Below are 25,088 nucleotides of genomic sequence, written 5' to 3' on the forward strand. Positions count from 1 at the left end.
AAGGAAAGGTCTACCTAGGATTATAGGGACGTCATCGTCCTCTTCAATGTCAACGACTACAAAATCAGTGGGGATGTATATCCCTTCTATCTTAACGGGTATGTCATCGACAAATCCTACAAGTTTCATGGTAGAACGATTAGCAATTTTTAATTCCATCTCGGTAGGTTTTAATTCTCCTATCCCTATCCTTTTTAGAAGAGACAAAGGCAGCAAACTAACACTAGCTCCTAAGTCACATAAGGCTTTGTTTATGGTTTCATTTCCAATTTCACATGGTATGGCAAAGCTACCTGGATCTCTAAGCTTAGGGGGTGCTTCTTGGATGATTGCACTAGTTTCCTTAGCCAAGGCTATTGTCTCATTATGCTCTATAGCCCTTTTCTTTGAAAAAATTTCCTTTAAAAACTTGGCATATAGAGGCATCCTAGACAAAGCTTCAGCAAAGGGAAGTTTAATGCAAATCTTCCCAAGTATGTTAACAAATTTTTCAAACTTACCCTCTAGTTTAAGCTTTTCAGGATTTAAGGGGGATGGAGTTTTGTTTTCTTCAAGTGGTTTTGCTTCTTCTATCACAACTTTATCACCTAAGGGCTTGACATTTTCTTTCCCAATGTTTTTAACCTTAGCAAAAGTTTCGCCTAACTTACTAGCCCTAAAAGATATGACATTAACTTGGGCTTTGGGATTGGCTTCGTTTGACCAGGAAAGACTCCCGGTGTTTGGGAAGAGGTAGCCACTTGTTGGGCTATTTGAGCGATTTGAGTTTCAAGCATTTTAGAGTGAGTAGCGATAGAATCAACCTTGGTATTGAGCTTGGAAAGAGAATCATTCAGAAATCCAGTTTGGTTTTTAAGTTCTTGAAGTTGTTTGTTTTGGTTGGCAATAGAATTTTCCAACAAAATTTCCAAATTGGATTTCTGAGTGAATCTTTGGTTGTTTGCATAACCGGGTGGTGCTACTTGTCCATAGGGATTTTGGTTTTTATAAAAAATTTGATTTTGTCTCATCCCTTGGTTGTATTGAGCATAATTCATTTGCTCAACACCGTTAATAGCACTACCTAGTTGGCAATCAACACCAGCATGACCAGTTATACCACATATTTCACAAGAAGGAGTAGAAGCAGAATTGATAGCACTAACATTGAGTTTTTCAAGTTTTTCAGTTAGTGTATCAATTTTAGAAGCAAGGTGGTCATAGTTAGAGACTTCGTGTATACCTGCCTCCCTTTTGGAGGGTGAAGAACTAGTGATGGCTCTCTCGTCGGTCCACTTGTAGTGATTTTGAGCCATGTCTTCGATCAAGGCATACGCCTCCGTGTAATTCTTGTTCATAAGTGCTCCACCTGCAGCTGCATCAACAGACATCTTAGTGGTATAAGACAAGCCATTATAAAAAGTGTGGACTATAAGCCACTTCTCTAGGCCATGGTGGGGATAAAGTCTTAGCATTTCTTTGAAACGCTCCTACGCCTCATAGAGAGATTCCCCATCTTTTTGGTTGAACCGCGTGAATTGGTCTCTAAGTTTAGCGGTTTTAGATGGTGGAAAGAAACGGGCAAGAAATGCTTGCCTCATCTGATCCCATGAAGTAATGGAACCGACTTCGAGGGAATGGAACCAAGCGCTAGCTCTATCCCTTAAGGAAAAGGGAAAGAGATGAAGTCTTACGGCTTCTTGGTTCTCCTTCATGGTTCCACTAATTCGTAGGAAAACAGAGATGTGAAGATTGGGATCCTCAGTGGGGGATCCCGAGAATTGGTTTTGCTGCACCAAGTTAAGTAGGGCAGGCTTTATTTCGAAATTGTCATCCTCAACCGTTGGGTACACAATAACAGCTTGCGGCTCAGCCGTAGACGGCGTTGCATACTCTTTAAGAGTGCGATTGGCCATGGCGGTGTTATTTCGTGCGTCTCTCTTTCGTCTATGCAAATACCTTTCGATCTCGTTGATTATTACAACTCGATTTCTGGTTTTTCGCATAAAAAATTGAGAACCCAAGAAGTTAACAATGACAGAAAAATAAAAAGTTAAAAATAAAAAGAAAAGAGAAAGAAGAGAGAATTCTAATCACTAAGGAAAAGCTAATTAAATTAGTTAACTCCCCGGCAACGGCGCCAAAAACTTGATAGGGCCAAACCGCAAGTGCACGGCCTATCGAAGTAATAGTAGTAAGTAGAGTTATCGTTCCGCTAGGGAGTTGGTCAATCCAATTAGCTTTTAGAAATTGATTAGAAGAGAAAGAAATAAGGAGTGGGAGAGTGCAGTTTTTGAAGGTAAATAACAATAATATTAAAAAGCCTTGGGATCATTGGTTCATCGTAATAACGAATCTTTTCACAAGCAAGCCTTAAACTTATAATTAAACGTTAATCCTAATTACTAAGGACAAGTTTCTCTTTAGCATATCACAGCTCCTCTCGAAGTCAGTGAGTGTATCCCCCCAACAACCACACCTATTCTCATGGGTGATTGCCTTTGGGACCCTTGAAGATCGAAACTTTATGTGTCCCAAGGTTTGCTAGACTATTCTCATGTTTCGCAAACCTTGTCTAAATTCACTTGTTCGGATATCAAAGCTCCACGTTCGCTTTATGAATTGATATCTGTGATGATGAATTAACCATTATCAAACCCTCCGCGTTCGCTTCCACAGTTTGATAATAATTAATTCATGTTAAAACGGTGAATTTAGATTAGGAATTAGGGTAACAATTAATTAGGGTTTAAGACTTGGCTTGATCCGGATTACGTCATTAGACTTATCCAACGATCCCAAGACAAAGAAGTCTACTCACTCATGTTCATCGTAGACATGGGGGAAGAAGAGAGAATGCGATAAAAGTAAATTGCAAAAGAAGAAAGTAAAACGAAATAAATACTTTATTGAAATAGCAATTGAAATAACAAAGTAAAAGATGATTGTTTATGGTGGAGAGCTACTCTATTTATAGCTTTACATCTGACTTAGAAACTAAGCAACTAGAAGGATAAAACAGTAAAGCTGCAACAGGGTAACTTGGGCTTGAAGAAAAGCAGCAAAACAGGTCCTGGAGACGGGCACGGCCGTGCCACATGTTGGCACGGGCCGTGCCAAGCTTCTGAGTTTGGGGGAACTTATTTTTGTCCCGTATCTTCGTATTCTTGCGCTGTATTTGCTCCAGTCCTCTTTCTTTTGCTCCAAGGCACCTTCCACCATATATTTATTCCTAAAATAAAATAAAAGACAATTTGAAGTAAAATATTCTAAACTAAAATAAAATGCAATAAAATAAAATCAAATCTAAAATAAAACTAAACTAAATAAGACAATAAATAATACTATCTATGACTCATCACTACTATAGAATGCAATGTTCAGATTAAAAAGCAACACAATACACCACAACAACAAAAAAAAACACTGAATAAATCCCGATTTCCAGTAAAGTTAAGTTGAGCTAACAAACCTTTAAATCCATACGAAACTTCTCTTTATATGATCAATACAAATTTTTCAATATTCAAAATGATTTTCACATATCGAAAGTGCGGTCCTTTATAATATATTTACAATATATCAATGACTTATATTGAAGTGGTCTAAGTTAAACTCATGTATTTGGTGGTTCAAACTAAACTAAGCCCTCTATCATATCATATTTCAATGACCACACCACCACACACCCTAAAGGCTTAGCCATTATCTTGCTCTGCACTTAGAAGCAACCAATGTGAGCTCATCTGCTTCAAACATGATTTTAACTGATTGGAAAGTTGTTTAGCACCCAGTTGCAAATGTGAATTTTGGCAGCGACAAAGCTAACAATAATTTCATGAGGTGACCATATTAAAATATTTTTTTGCACCCATGTTAAAATATTTTTTTAAAACTAATAGTGCATTTAGCCAATAAACAAAAAAAAATCACAATAAGTATTACTAATATTTTTTTTGACGAGAACTATTACTCATATAAAATGTACTTCAAAAGAGTTATAATTTACTAGTTAGTTATTTTTTAGCTATAAAAAAAATGATGTGTTAATAAAGGGTTTGTTTTGACAATAATAAAAAGTTAATAAAATGTCGTTAAATCAGTTTGGGCCAATAATGATAGATTTTTTTTTCCTAGGAGGAAGACATTGTTGTTGTTGTTGCTATCATATTTTCATTATCAATCAAAGAATATAGAAATTTTATGTGTTCATCCACCGGTTCCTAGAATACGGGATCAAGTAATCGAGAGTTCAATTGAAAATAAGTCAAACAAAACAATTATTCCACATAAAATGGTTAAGAATTCTGCTCTTTACCCAAATGATTTCGCTCATTCCCAAAGTAAAAGACCAAACTGCTCCTACGCAACTTAACTTGCGTAGCATGAGTTAACATGCGCTACGTGACTTAAGTCACGTAGCGTGAGTTAACTCACGCAAAGTACAATGTTTCGTTCAAAACTCAGCATGTAAGAACAAAGCACCATTTTTTCTTTCCCTCCACCTCCAAAAACCCAAAAAGTGCAAATTTTTGGGTCATAATCTCAACTCGAAATCATTGCAAATCGTTAGGAAGCAAGTTTCTACGCTCATCAAGCATCAAAGAACAGGTAATGTATCCCCAAAACTCATCCTATTTTCCTGGTTTTTGTGCCTGTCACATCATTTTTTTCAGTAGGGGGTAGGGCTCAGCGTGAGTTAACTCACGCTAGTTGTAAGTGTTGGGCATGTTAACTTGCGCAGGAAGATAACACTAGCGTGAGTTAACTCACGCTAGTGTGTTGCCCAGATTTTGAAATTTTGCACCTCTTGTTTTTCTTGCTTTGCTTGCCGCACAAGTCATTTATTTATTTTTTCTTTGTTTTTTTATTGAGTAGACATTGAGTGGCATGGTTGAAAATGTGGCGGAGGATGGCGTTGAGCCAAAACCGGGCAAAAACAAAGCTTCCAGTGAAGGTTCCGGCGTAGGCAAACCAACCAATGAAGTGAAGTTTAAAGTGAAAATTCCTTTTCAAGTTGAAGCTCACATACTTCACAATCAAGCAAAACCGGTACCTACCGGTAACTTTGAAGAGAAGCCTAAACCGGTACCTACCAGTATTCGTGTTATTCAAGTAAACACCGATTCATTTTTTACAACAAACGAGAGATGGAAAGATCGAGAAGAATTGCTTGGTTGGGTTCGTCGACAAGCGGCTAGGGCGGGATTTACTATTTCTATAGATAAATCTAGTACAATAGCGCCATACATGACGATGCAATGTGAGAGGAGTGGTGAATACAAGCCACCTAAGACGAGGAAGAAACCGAAGCTTGAAGGCACGGTATCAAGGAAGTGCAATTGTCCGTTTAGGATGAAATGCTTTTTTGAAAAAAAAAACACAAGAATGGTGGATTGCAATGCTTTGTGGAGTTCATAACCATGAGTTGGTGCCAAAGTTATCCGGCCACCTTCTTACGGGTCGACTAAAAGGGGATGAGAAGCAGAGAGTTATCGACATGACAAAGTGTTTGGCAAAGTCTAGGAATATTCTCACGGATTTGAAGGAAAAAAACAAAGAAAGTTTGACAGTCATCAAGCAAGTGTATAATGCATGAACTAGATGGCGCAAGGGGCAAAGAGAGGACAAGACCGAGTTGCAATACTTGATTACAATGTTGGAGAAGCATCGGTATGTCTATTTCACAAGAGCAAATAGCGAGGAAACCACTCTTGAAGATTTATTCTTTGCTCATCCGGATTCAACTGATATACTCAACACTTTTCCCACCGTTTTGGTCATGGACTCCACCTACAAAACCAATACATATCGAATGCCATTATTTGAGATTGTTGGTGTCACCTCTACCAAAATGACCTATTCGGTTGCGTTTGCCTTTCTTTCCTTTGAATGAGAGAATAACTTCATATGGACACTTGAGATGTTGGTTGGTCTTTTGACCTCAGAACACAACATGCCTAAGGTGATTGTCACCGATAGGGACCCCGCTTTGATCAAAGCCGTTGCCGAAGTTCTTCCTAAAACGGACCATGTACTTTGCTATTTTCATATTGAGAAGAATGTAAGATCTAGGTGCATCACGGATTGTAAAGTCAATGCCAAGCCTTCAAAAAAAAGGAAAAGTTGTTGCCAAAGAAGCAAAGGAAGCGGATGATGACAAGCAATGTGAGCTTGTTAAGAAAATAGTGAGTGCTTGGAGAGATGTGGTTAACTCTCCTACGGAGGATTCATTTGCAATTGCATGGTTGACATTCAAAGATGAGGTATGCAGACCGTTTCCATTGTTTGTTAAATATGTTGAGGAAACCGTTTTGCCCCTTAAGAAGCATTTTGTGAGGGCATGGACGAATACATACTTGCATCTAGGGTGTAGGAGCACTAACATTGTTGAATCGGCTCATGCACAATTGAAAAGATACTTGAGGAGTAGTGTGGGAGATTTGGCATCATGTTGGGATGAAATAGACAAAATGTTGAAAAACCAATTCGGTGAGATACATGAGAGTTTTGGGAGGAGCAAAACCGTCATGGTGCACAAATACAAAAAAAAAACAAGTTATTCTCCGAGTTGGAGGGGTATGTCTCTAAGGCCGCTTTGGGTTCATCGATGAAGAATATGAACGCTCTAGGAGATTCGGCTTTGCTAAAGAAGATTGTGGTTGTGTGCAAATGGCAACGTTCGGGTTGCCTTGTGCTTGTATTCTTGCCGAGAAGAGAAAGAAAAAATTGCCTATTCTTTTGGATGAAATACACTCTCATTGACGAAGGTTAAGTGTAATTGGAGAAGAGGTTGATGCCAATTTTTCCGTTACGGAGGAATGGGACGCCATTCAAGAACGTATCAAGAGGGGCCCTTACAAGATGAAACTCTTCATCAAATACAAGTTGCGTGAACTAGGATTTCCGGAGGAAACAATGTTGAAGCCACCTCCGAGAAAAGTGGCCACCAAGGGGGCACCTAAAAGGGTGAAGTCTACACCGAAAAAGAGGTCCACCGGTCGAATCCCCTCTAGGTGGGAGACTATTGATGCTCAAAATCCCGATAGTCAATGCTCACATGCCAAGAGTAAGTCTCAAAAGACTAAAGGTTCTCGTCTTGGCACTTGCTCCCGCTCACAAACTTCAACTCCTACTTCAAAAAAAAACCTTATTTGCAAATATCATACATGTCACAAATTCCAAATCTCATGAGACCTTACATCGAAGACATTGTGAATGTTAGAGGGGATGGTAATTGTGGTTTTCGGGTTGTAGCTAGGCACATGGGATTTCATGAGGATGATCATGTTTTGGTTCGTCATGCACTTATTAATGAGTTGAAAACTCACAAGAGTTACTACTTGCCAATATATGCCACCGAGAGCCGTTACAAACTCATCTTGGATGGTTTACACCCTCCAACAAGTAAAAGTGGTATTGCACCTCCAGAGAAGTGGTTGACCACTCCGGATATGGGTCACATTATTGCTAGTTGCTACAATAGAGCGGTTGTTCTATTGACTTTGCCGGAATTGGGTGGTTCATGTGAGACATATTTTCCAATCCGGAGTGCTCCACCACTTAATCCACATTCCAACATAACGTGCCTTTGCTTGATTCCCGACCACTTTCTTCATGTGAAGTTGAAAGAAAATTGTCCGCTACCACCTCCTCCTAAGGAGTGGATGACTCACAAGATTGGTCAAGCGGATCAATGGCTTTTTCAGTTTTTGGATAGAAACGCCGCCTTCGATGAGCTCATGTCTAAGGAGTCGATGCCTCCAAAGAAACCAACAAATGAGCACAATCATATTACTTTGGACACTCCGGAAAAGCCAAAGCAAGAGAACGAAGTCATGGGTGAAGATGAAGATTATGCACTATCACTAGTCTAGTTAGATAGGTTATGACACTTTTGGGTCGGTGGGTGTTCGTCCTATTTTTTTGGTGGCATTACACCTCGACATATTTTTTGGTGGCCTATTGTGTAATTTTCATATTTATGACCAATATGTAACTAATATTATATAAATATATGAAAAGAATTATTTTGGATCGTTTACGTGTCATTAAGTGTGTTTAAATTATTACGGGTCATTACCAGCGAATTTATGAAATTTGGACCGTTTGGATCGTTTATATGTGATTACGTGATTGTGAGAAAAACGATGTTTTTAAGTAATTTTGATCAATTATGTCGTATTATCCAATAAACTACTTAAACTGGCGTAATTTGGTTAAGTTATGACTGTGGCGTGATTACGGGTCTTTCTAGACTTTTCAAAAGTCTGTTCTATTACTGCATGCATTTAATGCAGTTTCTGTTTCTGCTATGAACGTGAGTTAACTCACGCCAGTGCAAATGCCAACGTGAGTTAACTCACGCACTGCATTACACTAACGCATGTTAACATGCGCAAATTTTTTTTTTACAAATAACACAAACGCATGTTAACATGCGCGATGTTTTTCTAGAAATAACACTAACGCATGTTAACCTACGTAACGTCACTTAACATACGTTAACATTTGCACTAGCGTGACTCAACATGCGTAGGGGCATTAAGGTCTTTTACTTTGGGCATGAGCAAAATCATTTGGATAAAGAACAGAATTCAAATCAAATATGGGGTAGTCAAATATATATTATTAGGGGTAGCTTAATATAGAAATATATCCATTCCTTCGATATTTTTTTCTTCTTCTTTGGGGTACCTAACTACCGCTTTAGTAAGAAAGCAATCGCCCCTGAATCTTGGTATGTTCATCTGCTTCATCTTGGAATCAATTCTGATCAAAAATACTATTTGTAGCTTTTGCCTCTAGTAAAAATCAATTTTACTTGTACAAAAAAAAAAAAAGACACAATTTTACACACACTATTTGTCACTTACAATATTTAAATTGTCTTTTACAGTTTTATAAAGAAGATAAATTAGTCGTTGTTAATTTTGATTCATTGCAACATAGAGCCTAATTTACTCGTGTATGAAAATGTCAATTCTAGTATTAAGCTAAAAAAAGATGAGAAAGCATAAATCAACCTTATAAAAAATAAAAAGAAGTATAAATAAATTTGTATTATGATAATCACCCTAAAAGTGGGTATCAATATTTATAAACAACAAAATTATCTCACCTTTTAAGTTAATCTTTTTACATTTAGATACAACTTCAGTCAAATTTTGACAAATATTTCTCCAAAATTCTTCCGACATGTGCATATCATGAACAATATTTGCATTTGAGATCTCACCACCACTGGTTTGATGAAATTACCAACACAATATTAAGGTATGAAAATATTAATGATTAATTTGTATATTATTTTTTGTGAATGATGGAAGCCCTTTAAGAATAATGATTTACTTTCTACTTTTTATTTTTTTTTGTTTTTTTTGTGTGACGGTTTTCTATAACCATTATATCTAGTTAAAAATGAAATCCATCCCACTGTATGAACAGTGGAAAAGAAGATTTTATAGATAAACAATAAATGAAACCACATGATTTAGTCAAAAAAAATAAATGAAACCACATGTGTATATAACATTTCATCATAATTTTGGTTACAGAACAGGTTCACTCCTTTTTCAGAAAGATTGAGGGAAATTATTGTTTTCCCTCTAAAGCAAACGTTTTCGGGTCTTTTGGTCAAGTTAACTGGTTGGATGATAATGAAGTCATACTATATAGAACAAGACAAGGAAAAGTATGGGCCCTTTAAAACATTTTAGAAGACACAGGGCACTAACTCTGAACATGTTTCAAACCCTATGCTCATAAACGACAAAGCCGTTTCTGTTTTGTGGACCTTAGCCTAAGTTTTTGGTTGTAACCTAACCTGTTTGGAATATCAATTAATAAACTGTTAGTAAGTCTTAATCAAGCTTACACTTAACCTCAAAATATTTGTAGGGGTGTTAAGAGAAAACTCTTAACATTTTGTACTACACTCTTTTATTGATTAAAATGCACGAGAATCACATTTAATTTGTGAATTCGAATATAAATTTGGTGAAGCTTATTATGTGTTATAACTAAGAAAAATGAGTATGTTAAAAAATATGTTAAGTTTTTTTATTCGCATACAACCTTAAAATGCGAAAGAGCTTGCTTAATGATTGTGAGTTTTTACTTGTAACCTTTTTCCCTCACGAGGCATTTATCGTTCGAGGCTATTTTCCAGACTCCAACATAAATGTAAGGTGGTATTTAGATGCGCATTTCTAAACGCATGTTTGGTTTCAATGGTTTGATTTAAAGGTTATTTGTGGTTTAGATGCACACTTTTAAATGCTTGTTTGGTTCCACTTTTTTGAGATATCAAAATTGATATTAGAAGTGTTCAATTGATTTTAACTTTTTAAAATATTTTGAAGTAGAAATTGATTTTATATTTAAAATTTTAATCATATTAGAAACTAGGTTTTCAAATTTTGACTTTAAATGATTTTTACCTTCATAGTAGCATTACCTCTAACGTACGTAGGCACACTTTCTAACAAGAGAGAAAGACTGCTTGTAGAGGTACTATGCATTAGAGACATCCATTTTATTTTTCTCCCAATGGGGCACAAAATTGGTACCACTTCTTAATGTGTAGGTATCCTATATGGGTATGGATTGGTCGTATGAAATAGAATGAAATGAAATGAAATAAGCTAGTTTGTTTTTTTTTTTTTGGTACATGCTAGTTTGTTTTTTATATTAAAATTGATGTTTTATAATTTCACTCCATGTCATAATATACCACTAATTCAAGAGACCCGTATCATTACACCTTCATACTAGTAGTTTTGAATAAGAAAGTTTTGAACATTTATGGGAAGATACAATACTTTTTGATTAAAAAAAGACTTCTACCAACAGATAAAATGCGTTATTAGAAGTCAATTTTTTCCCAATATTAATACCAGATCTTTGGAAAAATAAATAATTTTTATTTCTTAAAGTCAAGAGTATTTCAAAATGTTTAAGTTATTAGGAGTATAATTAGTGGTGTATGAGATATAATTTTAAAGGTTATTCTTTATCTCTGCGGAAGCATATGCTCAACATGATACTTACAAGCCCATTTGAAGTATATGCTCAACATGATTCTTTTTCTTTCTAATACATAACATATGACAAAGAGTAATGATATTTAAATAACTATTTTATAAAAAAAAAAAAAGATGAAGCAAATTTTTATCTTTTTTTGGTTACAAGTTTACAACTAACTAGTAATATTAATCTAACAACTAACATGATTCTTTTTACTTTTAATAGATAACATATGACAAATAAGTAAATTATAATCTACCAATTAACTATTAACATTTGTCATTAAAAAGAATTAGATAACATGTACTTAGAATATTTAGGATAGAATCACTTTGACAAAAAAATAATAATAAAGGGCGCAACCACCCACCATCACTTGTGTTGCTCAAAATCCCCCTCACCTATAGGAAAAAAGCTTTCAATACTCCCTTTTTTTTAGGTTTACTCTAATATCTTACCGGAAGGTAAAATTCAGTAAGCTTAATTGAAACTTAGATACCCTACTATAGAGATTCAATGCAATTACACCCATACCGGATCTCAGTTGTACGTAGGTTTGAAATCAGACGCTCTAAATTTTAAACACAATTTCATGTAGTATAATGATCTCAACTATGTATTTAAGATTGAATGGCTCAACTCAGTTACATTTTGAAAAATTCAATTCCGCTTAATTGACAATTTAGAGGGAACATATTTTTTTCCAAATATAAATAATACTTCATCCGTTTCAAAATACATGTCCAAGTCAACCGCTTCACATATGCCAATGCACAATTTTGATCGTTAATATCTTTAATTATCTAAAGTAAAAAAATTATAAAAATTTAATATTTTGAAAATATTTGTCGAGACAAATCAAACAACATCTTAAATGCTAATATTTGTATTTATATATTAGTTAAAAAGTATGGTCAAAGTAAGTCAAGTGAATAGTGCACATTGTAAAGATTGGACATGTATTTTGAAACGGAGGGAGTAGAATATAACTATCAAAATAAGCATGACCCATAAGGTACGTAAAAACAACAACGATGAGAGAGAAAGAAGAGAGAGAGACAGTGAGGAGGGAAAAAGGGATTTCAAATGGGACAACCAGGGAAATACAAAACGAGAGGAGAGGTCCGGTGGCTGCACCATCCCATAACGGTGACAGTCATGTGGACAAGGTATCTACTTCTTTCTTCGTCACTAATTTCCCCGATGAAGTTGCTAATGCAGAGCTGTGGAAGTTGTTCCTCACCTATGGCAGAGTGGGGGAAGTGTTCTTTGCTCGTAAACTGGACAAATGGAACCGGAGGTTCGCGTTCGTCAAATTCAGGGAGGTGGATTGTGTGGTAGAGTTGGAAGCTAGCTTGCAGGATGTGTGGTGGGGGGAGCAAAAACTTAAGGTCAATATTGCTAAGTTTGGCAAAGAAGACGGTGGAAGGGTGGACAAAGGTGCTAAGGTAACCGCTGGGCCTAGGAGATTTGATGGAGAGAAGAGCAAAGTGGAGGAAGGTAAATCATTTAGGGAGGCGGTTCAGAGAGACCACCACTCTGTTTCGCAGCAACAGAAGGAGGTTGAGAAACCGGAACTGGAAATCTTTCCGACGGAAGAGGTGTTAGAGGATCTGAAGTGCTGTTTTGTGGGTGTGTTGCGTCATTTTCTGGAACCAGAAGCTCTCCAAACTTGCATGTTCATGGAAGGTTGGAAGGGTATCATGGTGTATCCAATGGGTGACAAAATGGTGCTGCTGCGTGGTGCGTTCGCCGGATCGATTGCTGATGCTGTGAAGGAGAAGAAGTCTTGGTGGGATGCAACGTTTCAGGATATCAGACCTTGGTCACCACAGTTGGTGGCTGATTCCAGAAGAGTGTGGGTTCAAGTGAGGGGAATCCCTTTGCACATTTGGGATGATGGTTTCTTCAAAAAACTCAGCTCACTCTTTAGAGAGTTTGTAGATTTTGACGAGGCAACGACAAGGAGGAAAAGATTCGACATGGCTAACCTCCTTATCTCTACTAAAAGGATGGGGAGGATAGATGAATGGGTAAGAATCAATGTGATGGGGTCGTCGTTTAAGATTTGGGTTGCGGAGGCGGTTTCGCTGGAGGAAGAGGGAGAAACGGTAGTGGAGTGGGGTCAGAGCCGGAGGCAGAGGAGGAAGCTCGGGTGAGGGAGGCGGAGGAGCGGCGAGGGAAGGAGGAGAGGGCAATGAGGTTCTCTGAGGAAGAAGATGATAGTGATGATAGCCAGGAGACTGTGGGGTCCGCAGTTGGTGGGACCCATAGCCTAACACAAGGGGAAATGGGTCAAGAAGGTAAGATAGGACATCCCCTTTTGGTTGTTCAGGATTCAGAGCACTGTTCAATGGATTTGGCAGCAGATGGGACCAGGGAAGAGCCGCTTGGAGCAGTTGGAGTGGGGAATACTCCTGTCCGTCAGACTTTAGTTCCTTTGGAATTGGATTTAGTCAACAAGGAGGTTGGTATGGAAGCTCGTTTGGGGCCCACGCACTTGCAGCCAGTGGGGGCCACTGATGAGGCCTTGGAGACTATTGGGCCTAGTCTTCCTAATATAGAGTTGAGCCAAGTTGGTGTTGTGGACTCAGAAGAAACAATATCAGAATTTTCTTTGAATGATGGTGAAGTAAACAAGAGGAGGTGTATTCAGAAAAGTATTAAGAAGAAACTTCCTTATGCCTATGGAACTCCTAAAAGTCTTCAGCTTGTGGTGGCTTTGTCGGAGGCTAGAGGGACCTTTAAACGTAAGGGTAGCAAATAAGCCTGCTGAAGGGGTTCCCTCTAGGGCCCATTCGGTCGCTTTTTTTGAGAATGGGGAGGAGATGTCTGAAGCGGTTAACCAGACAGCGTCCCTTGCTGCTCATCCATCGCCATCTTCGGGTATTAAGCTACTTATGGAAGAGACTGGAACCTGGGTCCCGGATTCTCCGCGTAGTGATGGGGAAATTCTTGTAGGAAAACCTTATATGCTAACCGGATTTATGGTTTACAAAAGAAGGACGGTTTCTCCTTTCATATTGGAGGTGGAACTACTAGATTTAGACCCACTTGGAAGGAGGTATACTTGGTACCATGCTAACGGTAGATCTATGAGATGTATTGATAGAGCATTAATCTCGGAGGAGTGGATTAGTTGTTGGGGAAGTACTTCTCTATGGTTTCTTCCGAGGTCTATCTCGGACCATTGTCCTTTGGTCCTTAGAAGTGGTGATCTAGATTGGGGCCCAAAACCTTTTCGCTTTAATAATTATTGGTTGGAAAACCGTAAATTCAAAAAGGTGGTGGAGGAGAGGTGGAGAAACTATAGGGGTGAGGGGTGGATGGGGGTGATATTGAAGAATAAACTTAAAAGGTTAAAAGAGGACCTTAGAGAGTGGAGTAAGAAAGAATATGGGGATCTTAATATTAAAGCGGAAATGTTAATTGAGGAGATTGCGGAGCTTGATGTCAAGGGGGAGCATGGGATGTTGAGTGGGGAGGAAGTGGAGGTTAGAAAAAAGAAGTTTCAAGAAATGTGGTCGCTCCTTAGATGTAAAGATGCTAGTATGTTTCAAAGATCTAAGGCAAAGTGGCTTAAAAAGAGGGATGCAAACTCCAAATATTTTCATAGGTGTGTGAAAGCAAGGGCGAGTCGGAATTCTTTAAAAGCAATCCAATCTAACGGAATTTGGGTGGAGTCACCATCGGAGGTGAGAAAGGCGGTGGTTGATTATTTTAAAATTCAAGTGGCGGAGGAAACTTGGGAGCGCCCAACTTTAGATGGTGTGGATTTTGCTTTGCTCTCAATGGAGGAAAATAGGGTCCTCACCGCCCCGTTTTCATTATTGGAGATTGAAGAGGTAATTAAATCTAGCGATGGAAATAAAAGTCCGGGACCCGATGGCTTCAATTTCGCCTTCTTCAAAGAGTTTTGGTACCTTTTGAAACATGAAATTCGTATTATGTTTGATCAATTTCATGCAAACGAAAGGATTCCCAAGAGCTTCCTTTCATTCTTCGTTACTTTAATCCCAAAGGTGAACGCCCCTATGTCTCTTAAACAATATCGTCCTATCTCTCTCTTGGGAAGTTTGTATAAGCTCCTCTCAAAAGTGCTAGCAACTAGGCTTTCTAAGGTGATGAATTCTATTATTTCGGTTTCTCAATCGGCTTTCTTGAAAGGAAGACACTTGGTGGATGGAGTTTTGATTGTTAATGAGGTGGTGGATTTGGCGAAAAGGGCAAACCGAGAATGCTTGATTTTAAAGGTGGATTTTGAGAATGCTTATGATTCGGTAGATTGGGGATTTCTTGAATATATGATGAGAAGGGTTGGAATGGAAGAGAAGTGGATTAGATGGATGAGGGCATGTGTTTTTGGTGGAAATATGTCTATCCTTGTGAATGGAAGTCCAACCGAAGAAATAAATGTGCAAAGAGGCCTAAAGCAAGGTGACCCGTTAGCACCGTTTTTGTTTCTTTTGGTTGCCGAAGGTTTTAGTGGTTTGATGACAAATGCGGTCAATCGTAATTTGTGTAGAGGCTTTGAGGTTAAAAGAGGGGGTTTGGTAGTGTCTCATTTGCAATATGCCGATGACACTTTATGTATTGGTGAACCGATGGTTGAGAATCTTTGGCTGTTGAAAGCCGTGTTGAGAGGTTTTGAAATGGCATCCGGGTTGAAAGTTAATTTCCACAAGAGTTCGTTAATTGGTGTCAATGTTCAACGGGAATTCATGGAAGCGGCATGTAGGTTTCTTCATTGTAGAAAAGGAGTGGTGCCTTTCAAATATTTGGGGTTGCCGGTTGGAGGTAATTCAAGAAAGATGTAGACATGGGAGCCTATGTTGGAGCAATTGAAGAATAGGCTTAATTCGTGGGGTAACAAATATGTGAGTCTAGGCGGAAGAATTGTGCTTCTAAATTCCGTCTTAAATGCTATTCCTATTTTCTACTTATCATTCTTGAAAATTCTGGTAAAAGTGCTTAAGAAGGTGACCCGTATTCAAAGAGAATTTCTTTGGGGAGGCGCTAGAGGAGGCCGGAAAGTTTGTTGGGTCAAATGGAAGAAGGTTTGCCAACCGAGAGGTAAAGGTGGGCTAGGTGTTAGAGATGTGAAGTTGATGAATATGAGCCTTTTGGCTAAGTGGAAGTGGCGCATTCTTCAAGAGGAGCAACCTCTTTGGAAGAAGGTGTTGGTGGAAAAATATGGGGACCATGTTAGTGGATTGGTACCATGTGTGGAATTGAGATGGCCTAGGTACACATCACTTTGGTGGAGGAATTTAATGAACTTGGAAGATGAACAAGGTGTAGGAGCAAATTGGTTCTCTAGTAGGGTGAGGAGGAAAATAGGAAATGGAATTAATACTAGCTTTTGGAAGGATATGTGGTTGGGGGAGGCGCCGTTGTACCTCATGTTTCCTAGGCTTTTTTCGCTATCAACTCAAAAGGAGGCAAAGGTGGGGGATATGGTGGGTGTTCATGGTGGGGTGGCGGTGTGGAATATGATTTGGAGGAGACACCCGTTCCTTTGGGAGGTCAATCTAATTGATAATTTGATGGCTCTCTTGGAGGGTGTTATTTTAGGGACCGAAGAAGATAGGTGGGAGTGGCTTCCGGAGGAGAGTGGGTTGTTTACGGTAAAATCCTCTTATACCGTATTGGAATTGATCTATCTTTTGGTTATTGAGTTGTGTCCGCTAGAGGAAGGTTTTTTTTCGTTGATTTGGAAAAGCCCAGCTCCGTCCAAAGTAGTGGCTTTCTCGTGGTCTTTACTCCTCGACCGTATCCCCACGAGAGAAAATCTTGCAATTTGCAATATTTTAGAACCGGATTCGTTGCTCTTGTGTGTTTTGTGTGACCGGCATGTTGAATCATCAACATATCTCTTCTTACATTGTGATGTGTCCGCTCTTATTTGGCGTGGTGTCTTGAATTGGCTTGAGTTCAATTTTATTACCCCTCCTAACATCTTTAATCATTTTAAATGTTGGAACGGTGAAGCGAACTCAAAAAGAATCAAGAAAGGGGTGTGGTTAATTTGGCATGCAACAATTTGGAGTATTTGGAGAGAAAGAAACGAGAGGATTTTTAACAACCAAACGAAGGGGGTGGACGAAATAGTGGATGATATCAAAGCAGTGTCTTGGTTTTGGGCGTTGAGTAGGCTAAAGATAGCTTCTTTCCTCTTCTACGAGTGGACTTGGAATCCTAAAGAATGCCTAAATAGAAGATGAAAGGCGCTGTTTTTGAATATGCTAGGGGGTTGTTTCTTTAGATCCTTCAGCTGTTAGTGTAGCAGGTTTTTGTTATTGCTGGCTGGTGTGTTAGGGGGTTTGTGCATTGCAGTTTTTTTTGGTTGATGGGTGTGTTTGTCTCCTGTAATGCTGGCCTATTTTTTTCCTGCTTTCACCTTTGGTTTGCTGCGCTGTATCAGTTGGCAGGGGTGATTTTTTGATTGTAACAGCTTGCCATTTTAGCACTTCTTGTGCGTGGCTTTTATTATATATATGCTGATTCAAAAAAAAAAACATGACCCATGGACTGGAATGATTAGTCCAACACTAAAAGAGTATTACTTTTCCCACCCTATGGCCTTTTCGCGCGCCCTATTTTTTTTTACCAAAATACCCTTTATCCGGAAAATATATTCCGGACAATATTCGGAATGTATAATCCGTACCGTTTGAAAATCACCCTGTCTCGTGAGGACTTGCGAAACTTGGGGTTGGTCAGTTGAAATACAATCCAGATAACATACTCCGGACATAAGAGCTGTATTCCGGAGAAGATATTCCGCACGCCCTGTATTCAAAACGAGCGGGAAAAAGTAGACGTCTTTTTCCGGAATATGTAATCCGGATAGCTAGGTTATATATAGTTGAAATCCGGAATGTGTTGTGGTCTAGGTTGATCCGGAACATTTCAAGGGAAGCTTTGCATCATCTCGTAGTGGAGTACAATAAAGCACTTGAAATTGGTACGGATAAATCAAGATGTGGTTGTTTGAGTTTGATCACATACGGGTTACCGTGTGCATGTATGCTAGCTTTGAAGATCAAGAACGGCACCGCCATTCGTTTGGAAGAAATTCACACCCACTGGAAGAGGTTGGGGTTCGAGTACGAGGTTGACCCGAAGCTTAAAAAAGAAGACATATCTCTATTGCCAGAATGGGATATTGTCCAGGTATGTTTTTCAAAACTGTCTCTGTTTATGTTCTGCCCAGGATTTCTGTTTCTGTATTATGTACTGGTGCAATCCGGATTATATAATCCGGACATAACAGTTATATTCCGGAATATGTAATCCGGATAAGTAGCATTTACGCCCCATGCAAGTGCATTTAAGGCTCATGCAAAGGGTGTACCGGGAAGTTCCGAATTATACAATCCGGATTAGCTTGTCTATTTCGGATTGTATAATCCGGAAGTCACCAGTAGTAACAGAATGGCATGTTTCTGACTGGTTTTCCTATGACTGTTTTGTTACACATTGTAGGCGCGGTTCAAGGACGCCGATTACAACATGAAAGTGCATTTGAAAGAACAATTTCGGCAATTTGTTTTACCGGAAACCACCTCTATGCGTCCACCGCCAAATAAGGTCACCACCAAAGGAGCTCCAAAGAAAGATAAGCAAAGCATTCGATCGACAAAGCGGTCCCCTTCCCTATGGGAGATTGTTGACTCCCAAGAGCAAGAAACACAGGGTTCACAGACACGATCAACAGGGACAAGTAGAAAGAGAGCACGGAAAAGCAACATGTCTCCTACTCCTCCTAAGCCAATTCCAAAAAATCCCAAGAAGCCAACACCCGTTGAGGTCCACATACCAAACAAAGACCAAATCCCAATTTGGATGCATGGCTTTATTGAAAAGGTTACGGATGTACCCGGTGATGGCCATTGTGGGTTCCGAGCAGTTGCGGTCCTACGTAACTTGATTGTTGATGATCACGTATTAGTCCGGTACAACCTTTACAAAGAGCTTATCGGTGTAGAAAATGACCGCTATCGGAGGATGATTAATGATGATAGGCGGTATAACGAGGTCTTTGACGCTCTATCCTACTCCGGTATTGGCATTGCACCACCGGATAAATGGATGACAATGCCGGATATGGGGTTCCTCATCGCACAGAAATTCAACCAAACGGTTGTTGTGTTGTCCATTAGGAAATCAGAAACCTTTTTCCCTCTATGTGGTCCACCGCCGCCTCCAAGTATTGATCCGTTGATATGTCTGGCATATGTGAATGACAACCATTTTATGGCCTTGAAATTGAAGGATGGTTGTCCGATTCCTCCCACTTCCGCTCTATGGAGACAATACCATCGAGAGGATGCAGACACATGGCCTGATGGCAGATTATAATGAGCTAAGTCGGGTGGCGGGTGTTGAGGTCATAGAAGATGATGAAGAGTTGTACGTTGTTGAAAATCTTGATCCCGATGAGAGGGTTGGTGCTGGTCCTGCTCCTGGTGTGAAGGTTGAAGTGGATGATAGTCCCATTGATCTTTCGGCGCCATAGATTAGATATATATCATTAGTTTAGTTGAAATGTATATCATTAGGTGAAATGTGTAATGATATAAATTCAACTTTTTTTGGTATAATGATATATATATAATCATTTTTTGATATAATATTTAAGTTAATTGTCTTTTATACAAACATATATAATGATTTATTGAAAAAAAATGATAAAAACCACGATGACATGAAAATCTGTTTCAGTTCTGTTTCAGTTCTGTGCACTGCTTCATTCCAGATTATATAATCCGGAAATCCCCGAGGGTAATTTTGAAAAAAAATAGGGCGCGCTAGGAAAGACATAGGGTGGGAAAAGTAATACTCACACTAAAACATGGTCCGGGTTGCAAAAACTTAGGGAAATACTATCTCCTAACCCAATTTTAAGTATTTGTATATATCTAATCTCCAGATGTTTTTACTCTCATTTCTTCAATTTTACATAAATACAATGAGCCGTGTGAGTTATCCTATCAATACATGTCTCTTTAAACCCTAACTTGTATAAACCAAGGAAAGAATGAGTTTCTTCAAGGCTTTCCTCTAAAAATGAAGCTTCCTAACTTGCTTACATATATACAAGGAGAATGCAAATCAAACTCTTTATATACTAATTTAGGGTTTTTCACCCAAAAATAATATGGTTTCATCAACCTAATTGATAGTGATCAATTCATTCCGATATTCCTCCATTCCAAAATATTATTTTTTTTAGCAATTTTAAATTTGTTTCAAAACTTTGAGGGTTCGTTTGATGGTCAGGATTGAGAGACAATATATGATAAATTAATCATATTCTGCTTAAATCTCATGTTTGATGCATCATGCACCAAAGAGATATGATAAAAATAAACCATTTTTCTATCATATCCTGACTTTCCTTTGTAATTTTTATCTATATACTTTGTGAGAAACTATCCTGATAGGATTAGAAGATCATTCCTTATTTATTATCATGATATTTGACATTTTTAAAATAATGATGTCATGTATTTATTATTAAATTACATGTCATTTTTATAATATTTAATTAAGTATGAGAGTATTTTTTTTCATTTAAATATAATGATATCATGTATGCATCAAACATATGATATGATTAATGCTTATTATGTCCATATCATATTCTGTCTTTATCCAACTTCATATCTCTATCATATCCTGATCATCAAACGAACCTTGAATATTTTAGATATCCAAAATATATTTGGCATTTTCGAATATATCTAGATAATAACGACTCTATTTTCATTTTACAAAATATTTATAATGTGATAAGATATTTATCTATATTTGCATTGAAAATGAACACATGCTAAGATTATTTACATATTTTTCTTATTAGTAGAAATTGAACTATGTACTCGAGAGTTTACGATGCTCAAACACTCTACATCAACCACCCCTAGCAAATTTCAATGATGATTATATTTTGATATTTGTTTTGGGACACCAAAAAGTCACACAATTTTCAGAAATCAAAACCAAGAGTATTTTATAAACAATATCTACATTCCTAAAAAAAATCCAGACTCTTCCGCTCAGGGCCGGATCTTGGGGAGTGCAAGAAGCGCTACAGAACCGAGCCTCTAAAAACTACGGGCCTAAAAAAAATTATAATACCACCCCCATTGAAAGAATCACAACAATTATTTCTTTTTCGCATAAACCATTCGTTTTCCCCTTTCCTACGACGTATGAGTGACATTCCAAAAGACACCGTTAGGTAAATTTCACCTCTCTTTCACTTAATTTTATTTTCTTTTGTTTCGTGTTTAAAAGTTCTTCTGATTCTGATTTTTTAATGAAGCTTAGATACACAAAAAGAATCGCGTTTTAGTTTTACTGGAGCCTATTTTGAAAATAGAATTGAGCCTCCTATTTCGTAGGAATGGCCTGCTTCCGCTCATTAAAACACTTTTAATATGATAGATAAAACTTTCGCGGCTCATATCTGATTTAGGCTTTGCAAGGGTCTAAGGTTGGTTTGTAAAAAACTTTAAAGCCTAACTCTGGCCTGCAACTTGTCATATGCTTTCTTTTTAAGTCTGTGCATGACCTTCTGAAAGTCTGATATGACCATCTATCCTGTTTAAAAGACTACTTTATATGAACATTTTTAAATAAGTAATGTGATATAAGGTTAAATAGACTAGTAAATCGATGAGATTAAATTCTGTTTTGATATTTGACATAAATTTTTAGAGAACTTTACTATATATTCTATCATATTTCAATTCTAATTTATAATAATACATTTAAATATGCGAAAGATTAATGTAGACTAATATACTTAAATTACTGTAAAAGTTAACAAATTTATAATTTAATTCAAATTACAAAATATAATATAATAATAAATAATATTACTCATATTTACCTAAATAGGCCGACTTAATAGGTCTGAGAGGATTTTTTAATAACTTGTGGTCTGATCTTTTATGAAAAATAGGCTTCTAAAAAAGTCTAGGGTTTGTTTATTTAAGAAAAAAGTCTAGTCTGACCCGACCTATCGTAGGCTAGACTGTAGGTCTCTGTAACCCAAAATGGTCTATTCCCATCCCTACCGACAATATATCTCAACGCAATATCGCATACTTGAAGTTGGAATAATACTAATACATCTCAATTAAGTGTTTCTTTAATTCGTATGCATTTACATTAAACCACTAATGACTTAAAATAAAAGGTCTCGCTAATAAATGTTTTAAGGGTATTGTTTAAAGAACATACAAATAGATATTTATTCTTGAAAATACAAGTCAGACACATATAAAAGTCATAATTACATAATTTTAAATGTAAAAATTACATCGTTTGAATGTTTATACAATACTTAGAAGATGCTTGTTAGCGTTTTCCTTAAAAAAAAGATTAGTCAAATTATGCCAAAGCTGAAATAAAGTTATGAGCTGTAGTATTATTATGTATGAAGAAAAAACTGAATACACCAACTGTCAAGTTGCTTCTTGCCGCCTTTCAAATAACATTAAACTATATAAAAAGAACATAATGCTCATATATGTTGTGCAAGTCCCAATATAAGAAACTTATATATGAACTTTTCTAGCCATATATTTTCACACTTCACATGTTTCTGAAGGTTGATCACAAAGTCATCACGAGATTTTCTCAGTTCTTGTTTCTCCAATTGCCGTTGAATTAGGGGTTTGACATTTATTTAAGCCATACAAAAATGCTTTTATTTTAACTCAACTACCATCCACCCCATGGTTGACACAAAATAGTTTTTTTTCTCTCACCCACTTTAAACAAGTAGATCCAAAATTGACCATTGTTTTTTGACAATAAAATTGACCATTTCTGAACTTTTAATTTCATGTCTAATTACTAGAAAAACCTAACAATCAAGAAGTCCATTTCAATAATATGCAACCAAATTAAACCGCGCTCGTTATTATAATCATGTTTACAAATTACACAAACTTAAAGTGATATCAAAATCAAATGCCTCAACTTGTACATATATTTCTTGAAAAAATGTCTCAACTTTGTATATATGCTTAAACACGCCACTAGCAAAATTTAACATCATTATCATTATCATCATCACCTTAAACCAAGCATATTACTTACCGAAGACGAAAATGAAAATCTTATTAAATATTTTAGGACTCATTCCACGTCAAGCAAACTTAGAATCTATATCAATATTCCTGTTAGATTCTAACCAATTACAAACGTAAAGGGTTTAACCGCCACACATACATAGTTCAAACTAAAATTGCACGACATTTAGAACTGAAGTAATTAATTCTATATTGATATATAAAATTACATTTACTAATTACATTTAGAACTGAAGTAAAGGCTTTAACAATACATCATATCGATAATTACATTTACTAATTAGCATGCTCTCATCGTAAAGAACAATATAAAGTATTATTGACAATCATAATTATCAAATATTTAAAATATTTTAGATTAAATTTAAGTGTTTAAAATAAAAGATTTAATTTACACCGATTGTACATTAAATTTAACCACCATATCATTATTATTTGATTGGTAAAATAAAAGATATATCAATATTATTATTTGATGATTTGAAGAAGATTATATAAGAAGAATGAAAATGAAACATGCATTATAATACTTAATACTAATTAGTAACAACTATTGTGCTTAAACATAAAGAGTCCATAAATGGATGATCCTAAAATTAACTAAAACATTTAAACATAAAGTTGATTATATATTATTGTCCATGCATGTTTTCTTCAAAAAAATTATTGTCCATGCATGGAAGAACATGAACTCATAGCAACAACTCCAAGTTTCTGAAGATTAAGCTTGACAACAGTGTCAACAAACATCTTGGTATCTTCTTCAGTGTTCCCATGTGGAATATCAACAATATAAGATTCCAAAACAATAGTATAAACCTTACCTTCATTGTTGACAAACTCATTAACCGAAGTAACCGAACGATAGTTTTGAAGACGATGTTCACCACCAACAACTCTAAAACTTATTACATGTTTTTCATCATCCAAAATCTCTAATCTTTCGGTACTTGTCGAAGCCGGTAAACCCGAAACAACGGTAACTTCTCTAATGCTACCAACGTTTCCATCACCTTTCATGTTGCAACCTTTGATGAAATGTTTGTATTTTTGTGGATTCTCAAAGCTTCTAACATATGGCCACACTATGCTTGATGGTGCTTCTATTTTGTAGGTTATGATTGAAGTGCATGTGTTTGAGGTTGGTTCTAGTATGTGGTATTTTTTTATGATTGGTTCGAGTTCTTTGTATTCTTCTTCTGTTAGACCTTGAATATTATGCACCAAAGCCATTTTGTGTGTGTTTTTCTTCTTGCTTTGGGGGGTGTCAAAAGCAAATATCATGCAAGAAGAAGAAAAATAAGGAGAAGATGGATAGTGGACAAAAACATTATATGCAAAAACAAAGCATGAAGATGTGAACACGTACATATTTATATTAATGTTCGGTGTTTGTTATTTTTTCTTGTTTTAGACGGATATGCCCTTGACTGTTCTTTTTTATTAATTTTATAATGCAAAAACTACGTACGTCACTAAGGAATCAGGCCCCTGGGTTAATTTGTTTATTTATAGTTTACAATTTTCCATAGATATTTTTAGTAAAAAGTGTGTATTTATATGTGTGTTTGTGGTTCTTTTTTATGTATATAATATATTTAATTTGCTTACCTATTAAGTAAGGGAGAGAATTCATAGGGTGGAATTTTTTTTAGCTTTAGCTGCATGAGGAAAGGTGTTGTCTCTACTCAAACATTTTTTTAACATAAAAATATATACTTTCCAAATATTGCATAATTTTTGGAGCTTATTCGGTGGTACTTTTGAGGGTTGTATATATTTTTTTATTTCTTTATTTTTTTTCTGTGGTCTCGTTATTATACATAACGACAAGCAATTTTTTAATAACTACTTGTTGACCACTACTTTTCCATTCATTCTTACATTTCTTTTCGTATAAGTGATGAGATTGGTTTCGGATAAGTCAAAAATATGGATTATTATTATTATTATTACTAGTAACATACC

The 25,088-nt window shown here is 36.8% G+C and overlaps 3 protein-coding genes, 1 non-coding gene and 2 pseudogenes across 4 annotated transcripts; 5 read left to right on the top strand and 1 right to left on the bottom strand.

Annotated features, from left to right (window-relative positions):
• Positions 1 to 1,425: 1,425 nt before the first annotated feature.
• LOC146952216 (small nucleolar RNA R71) lies at positions 1,426 to 1,532 on the top strand. Its single transcript, XR_015025166.1, has one exon. It is a non-coding gene; the product is annotated as a small nucleolar RNA R71 (small nucleolar RNA).
• A 3,151-nt stretch (positions 1,533 to 4,683) lies between these two features.
• LOC146952217 (uncharacterized) lies at positions 4,684 to 5,571 on the top strand (annotated as a pseudogene).
• Positions 5,572 to 6,077: 506 nt separating this feature from the next.
• LOC146952218 (uncharacterized) lies at positions 6,078 to 7,856 on the top strand. The gene is made up of 4 exons (XM_085713069.1): positions 6,078 to 6,471; positions 6,572 to 6,659; positions 6,750 to 7,052; positions 7,175 to 7,856. The coding sequence occupies exons 1-4, from the start codon at positions 6,078 to 6,080 to the stop codon at positions 7,854 to 7,856; spliced, it is 1,467 nt and encodes a 488-aa protein (XP_085569195.1).
• A 4,185-nt stretch (positions 7,857 to 12,041) lies between these two features.
• Positions 12,042 to 13,166, top strand: LOC146952219 (uncharacterized). The gene has a single exon (XM_085713888.1). The coding sequence runs from the start codon at positions 12,042 to 12,044 to the stop codon at positions 13,164 to 13,166; it is 1,125 nt and encodes a 374-aa protein (XP_085570014.1).
• A 669-nt stretch (positions 13,167 to 13,835) lies between these two features.
• LOC146952220 (uncharacterized) lies at positions 13,836 to 19,528 on the top strand (annotated as a pseudogene).
• A 4,069-nt stretch (positions 19,529 to 23,597) lies between these two features.
• PYL2 (PYR1-like 2) lies at positions 23,598 to 24,516 on the bottom strand. Its single transcript, XM_085758753.1, has one exon. It carries the CDS (start codon positions 24,489 to 24,491, stop codon positions 23,784 to 23,786), a length of 708 nt encoding a protein of 235 aa, XP_085614879.1. The 5' UTR covers positions 24,492 to 24,516; the 3' UTR covers positions 23,598 to 23,783.
• Between the last annotated feature and the right edge of the window lie 572 nt (positions 24,517 to 25,088).

The sequence above is a fragment of the Medicago sativa genome, chromosome 1, assembly GCF_051527215.1.
Source record: "Medicago sativa cultivar Bolivia chromosome 1, Bolivia_mono, whole genome shotgun sequence".
Classification (NCBI taxonomy): Eukaryota; Viridiplantae; Streptophyta; class Magnoliopsida; order Fabales; family Fabaceae; genus Medicago; species Medicago sativa.